The 5,424-nt window shown below is 31.8% G+C and overlaps 2 protein-coding genes across 2 annotated transcripts; both read left to right on the forward strand.

The window, feature by feature from the left end:
• Window positions 1-3,499: 3,499 nt before the first annotated feature.
• On the forward strand, window positions 3,500-4,237 carry LOC107493553 (uncharacterized). The gene has a single exon (XM_016114640.1). It carries the CDS (start codon window positions 3,500-3,502, stop codon window positions 4,235-4,237), a length of 738 nt encoding a protein of 245 aa, XP_015970126.1.
• Window positions 4,238-4,611: 374 nt separating this feature from the next.
• LOC107493548 (uncharacterized) lies at window positions 4,612-5,157 on the forward strand. The gene has a single exon (XM_016114636.3). It carries the CDS (start codon window positions 4,612-4,614, stop codon window positions 5,155-5,157), a length of 546 nt encoding a protein of 181 aa, XP_015970122.3.
• Window positions 5,158-5,424: the final 267 nt, after the last annotated feature.

A 5,424-nucleotide genomic window follows, 5' to 3' on the forward strand; every position in this document is an offset into this window, starting at 1 on the left:
AAATCGAGATACTCCACAGCATATCACTTCTTCCACCCCCCTAATTGTCCTTCTCCCAAAAAGATTTAAGGAAAAAAGAATCTGAAAATCTATTTGGGATTTAAGGTGCTAATTTAAAATTCATGTTTCTATTTGGAAACTACTTCATAATGGGCTGGTAGTGAAAGAGAAACTCCATGAACACCTTTTTCATATGGATAAACAGTGCCCCCATTGTGTTACTGCTTCAGAATTAGCACTTCATGCAACAGTTTTTTGCTCTCAAATAATATGTGTCTGGGATGACTCATCTTTAAACAGGTTGATCCCCAACAACCCATAGTTTCAACCTTGACAATGGTAGATATAACTTGTGAAAACTATGTTGAAACAACTGAACTTTAAGAATAACTTAGCTAGAGTAGCTAATATTCTTTTGGGAGTATGGATTGATCTAAATCTTTGGGTGTTTAAAGGATAGCGTAAGCCAATTGGAGAAATTCTATCCCAAACCTTGTACTTCGTTCATGAATTCCTCAAGAATCAGAGACACCATTCCCAATCTTCTTAATTTACTTCTCTATTTTATATTTTCTCTCTCTAAGCTTTTTGTCTAATTCTAGTTTCAATTAGGAATATCCCACCTTTCTACTATGCTTGTATTCTGGCCTCATGGACAGATGTATTGCTTACTCTTTTTTGCAATAAAATATCCAATAACTTTGATTAAAAAAAAAAGTAAAGTTGTGAAAGCTGGATCGATCAATAAACTGATAAAGTGACTGATTCACTAGTTCAATGGTCTAATCAAAATTTAACCGGAATTCAACTGGTTTAATTGAATATTAATTAAAATTATTAAAAATTTAATATATAATTTTAAATATTTAATTCAAACATTTCCAACCTAATAAACTTAAAATTTCACAATTTTACCTAATAAATTATCCATAATTTATCAATAAAAGTTCATAAACAACTTCAAATATCAAAGTTTATAACTAAAGTAGATCAAATCGTACGTAAATGATAAATATAATGTTCAACATACAACCAAAAACTTTAACCATAAGAAAATCAACAACAACATCATTCATTTTTCATAATCAACAATAATATCATTTTAGAAAATCAGCAACTCAGAATAAGTAAACATCAACAAAATCATTATTATTAACTCAACAACTCAAAATTAAACCTAACAACTCACAATTAAACCTAACTCAGCAACTCAGAATTAAACAAGCAAAAATAAATTGAAGATAAAGAGCTCGGATGAGAAGGGGAACGTTGAGAACCACCACAAATGATGAGAACCCAATATTATTAACAAAAGTATTAACAAATTCTGAAAATTAGCAACTCAATATTATTAACAAAAGTATAAATTACAAAACAAGTAAAAATAATTTCAGGCAACAGTGCTTACCGACACAGAGGGGACAAGGAAAGTGACGGTAAGAGAGGAGTAGGAACTGCCGGCAAAGATAGAAAGATAGAGTTAGGATGAGAGGAGAGGAAACCTTCCTATGACAGTGACGACAAGAAGAATGAATCGAAGAAGGCCGAATCGCCGAACAAAACTTCCACACACGACGACAGAAGGAATGAATTGAGGAAAGCCGAACTACCAAATAGAGCTTCCATACGTGACGCGGCACCCACGGTCTGTCCCAGAGGAGAAGAGTTCGATGATGACTTTGAAGAGGGACGGTAGCTGCAGGCTGCATTCGAACTTCCAAAAAGGTTTGAGTGCTAGGATTCTTCAAAGTTCAGAGAGAAAGAGAGGTCGGTTCAATTTTTAGAACTATAACTAAAAGTTTCATTAGTTTTTTTAATTTAACTAATAGAAATGCTAACGGAACATTAGAATTTATTGTTTTTGGTTATTATTTAACTATCAACTTAATTTTTTTAGTCTAATAATCGAACAACATATTTTATTCCATACTCTTAAATATTAATAATTAACTAATAACCAATAATAATAAATTGGGATAATTTTCTAACGTTTCTCTTTAACTAATATCTCCTCAAAGCACATATAAAATTACCAACTAAAAATCGTTTTTAAAAAGATTCAAAGTTTAATTTTTAATATATTTATTGTATATTTATTAAATAAATTTAATAATGTGTCCTTTAACTAAATCCTATTTTATATAGTTGTTAATTATTGACTCTCTTCTAATTATGAAGTTAGAATTTCCCACAACTATTTCTAATGACTAGTTCCCACCAAGTAGGGGTGGAAACAGGCCAGATCAGGCCAGACTTTGCTTTTAACAGGCCTGGCCTATCATACAGTTGATTGGTCTGAACCTGACCTACAACCTGTTATAGACTATTTATAAAGTACTAGGCTTGGCCTGTTATTCAGCCTGGCCTGGCCTGAAGCCTGTTAAAAGGCCTGATAATTTTTTTTTTACAAAAATAAAAATATTATTTAAAAAAATTATTTTTTAATAAAATATTTATATGTAATATATCATATACTTAATATTTATAAAAAAATTTAAATTTTTAACGTATTTAAAATATACAAAAATATTTATAAAAAAATATAAATTTAAAATATCTCATAATTTTATTAATAATAAATAATTATTTATATATTTAATTATATTTTAACAGGCCCAGACAGGCCTAACAGGCCTATAAAATTAATTAGTAAGTCTGGACCTAGTCTATTAATGTATTAAGGCTTTTAAAAGAATCTGAACCTGTATCTATTTTATAATAGATTAGACCAAACACAAATTAAACTGTAGACCTCTGGCAGGCCGCCTGACCTTTTTCTATCCCTACCACCAAGACCACAATATAGTAGTATGTCCGTGTGCAATGACAGTTTTTTTTTTAAATTTCTTTTTCTCTTTCTAATAAACAATTAGGCAATCGATTGTGTTCTCTTATCTTATCGCACACATGCGGTCGGTGAACCGGCCCCGGGGGGTGGGGGTTCATTAATTGGTGAAGACCAAAGCTGAAAATGCTACCGATACCAACACGCTCACGAGTTGGAGCTTTTAATCCGTTAATTGTGTTAATAATATATTGTACTTTAATAATAATACATTAATTCTAGTATTAATGATTCACCAAAAGAAATAAATACTAATAAAAGGCTTCTGGTTGGTTTATAAACCGAGTTAATATGATACTTTTCATTTTAAATGAATTGTCGGTATTCTTTTTTATTTATCTTTATATTAAATGTTATTTTTAAAAATTTAAAAAGTAATTAATTATTTTTTACCTATTATACCTTCTATTATTAAATAAAATTAATTAATGTAAAAAAAATAATAACATGAATATTTTGTCTTTTATTTTATTATTTATATTTTTTTGGGATATATGTTGGCATGAACTCTCAGATGATATTTTGTATCGACGGAGAGCCGTGATGAACATGAGCGGTGAGATTCTATTAATCACAATGATAAAAGTTCCTTTTTATTGATCATTTTTAGTTTGATTGAATTTTTATGGTATCGTATAATATGCAGAGTTAACAATGTCAGATGATGAGATTAAACAGTTGTGCTTAATGGATATAGACAAGATCTTACATTCCTATGGTAAAACCTTGAAAGACTATCCTCCTATGCCTTTAGCAACTGAAGTTGATAATTCTTTGTTAACCGAAAGAGTTATAAGGGAAGAGCTAAACTTTAACAGGGATGATTTAAAGAAAAATGCCTCAGACATGTTAGCTATCGCAACACCTGAGCAGAGATATGCATTCGATAAAATTGTTACAGCTGTGTATTGTGATGAAGAGGGTTTTTTCTTTGTGTATGGTCATGGAGGTACTGGAAAAACATTTCTCTGGAACCTTATGTCTGCTGAGATTTGCTCAAGGGGTGATATAGTGTTAAACGTTGCTTCGAGTGGTATTGCATCTTTACTTCTTCCCAATGGAAGAACGGCACACTCAAGGTTCAAAATACCGCTGAATATAACTGAGGATTCTGTATGTAACATCAAACCTGGTTCCCCTCAAGCAATGTTACTGTTGAGAGCCAAACTTATAATTTGGGATGAGGCCCCAATGGTTAATAGGTACTGCTATGAAGCGCTTGCTAAATGCTTGGGTGACATCATGAGGTGTTCTCCAACATATAGCAAAGATTTGCCCTTTGGAGGAAAAGTGGTTGTACTAGGTGGAGACTTTAGACAAATTCTTCCTATCATTCCACGAGGATCGAGACAAGATATCGTTCATTCAACCGTGAATTCGTCTTACCTTTGAAAGTTTTGTCAGGTGCTCAAACTAACAAAAAATATGAGACTCTCTGTCGGGACGACTGCTTCAGATCAAGATGAGACAGAGCAATTTGGTGAGTGGTTATTGAAAGTTGGTGATGGTCTAATAGGTGACAATATGGATGGTGAATCTGAGATATGTCTTCCAGGAGATATTGTTATTCCTTCTTCGGACCAGGCATTTGATGAGTTAGTTCATTTTTCTTATCCAAATATTCTGGAAAACATGTCCTCAAAGGATTTTTTCAAAGCAAGAACTATACTGGCTCCCACACTAGACATCGTTGAAGAGGTCAACAACCATCTGATGGCTATCATTTCTGGAGAAAAAAATTATATCTTAGTTCGGATTCTATTTGTATGGATGAAGGGAATATGGAGAGTCAACTAGATCTCTATGGTTCTGAATTACCGAATAGCATAAATTGTTCTGGTTTGCCTCCACATAAATTAATACTCAAGATTGGTGTTCCGGTGATGTTACTGAGGAGTATTGACCAATCCAGTGGTCTTTGTAATGGTACAAGGCTACAAGTTAGGAAGCTTGGAAATCATGTCATAGAATGTGAAGTCTTAACGGGTAACAATGTTGGTCATATTGCTTTGATTCCAAGAATGAATATGGTACCAACAAATGAAACCGTCCCAGTTAGATTCCAACGAAGACAGTTTCCCATAATAGTATCGTTTGCCATGACAATTAATAAGTTCCAGGGACAAACTTTATCTCATATTGGATTGTACTTGCCCAAACCAGTTTTTACACATGGCCAACTATATGTGGCACTTTCAAGAGTTAAGAGTAAGAGAGGTTTAAAAGTTTTACTTATGAATCACGTAGGAATGTCTGCAAATTCAACTATCAATGTTGTTTATAGAGAAGTCTTTGAAAAAATAGTATTCTAATGTAAATATTTTAATTTTATTTTAAATTCCGTATCAGTGTATAATTATTTTACTTTAAAATATATAAAATAATTATTACTTATTTTTTTAAGTTAAACTTTGATTTTGATAATAATTTTATAAATTTCTTAAAATAATAATTATTTTGTATTTTTGTTTTAAGTATCGAAGCTGGTGGACGAAATTGTGATCCTCAAAGTTGGTCTCTTTGTATTTGTATGAAATCAAAAATACCCCAAAGAGATCATGGTGTGATAAATTGGGATT

This window comes from Arachis duranensis, chromosome 1 (assembly GCF_000817695.3).
Source record: "Arachis duranensis cultivar V14167 chromosome 1, aradu.V14167.gnm2.J7QH, whole genome shotgun sequence".
NCBI classification, from domain to species: domain Eukaryota; kingdom Viridiplantae; phylum Streptophyta; class Magnoliopsida; order Fabales; family Fabaceae; genus Arachis; species Arachis duranensis.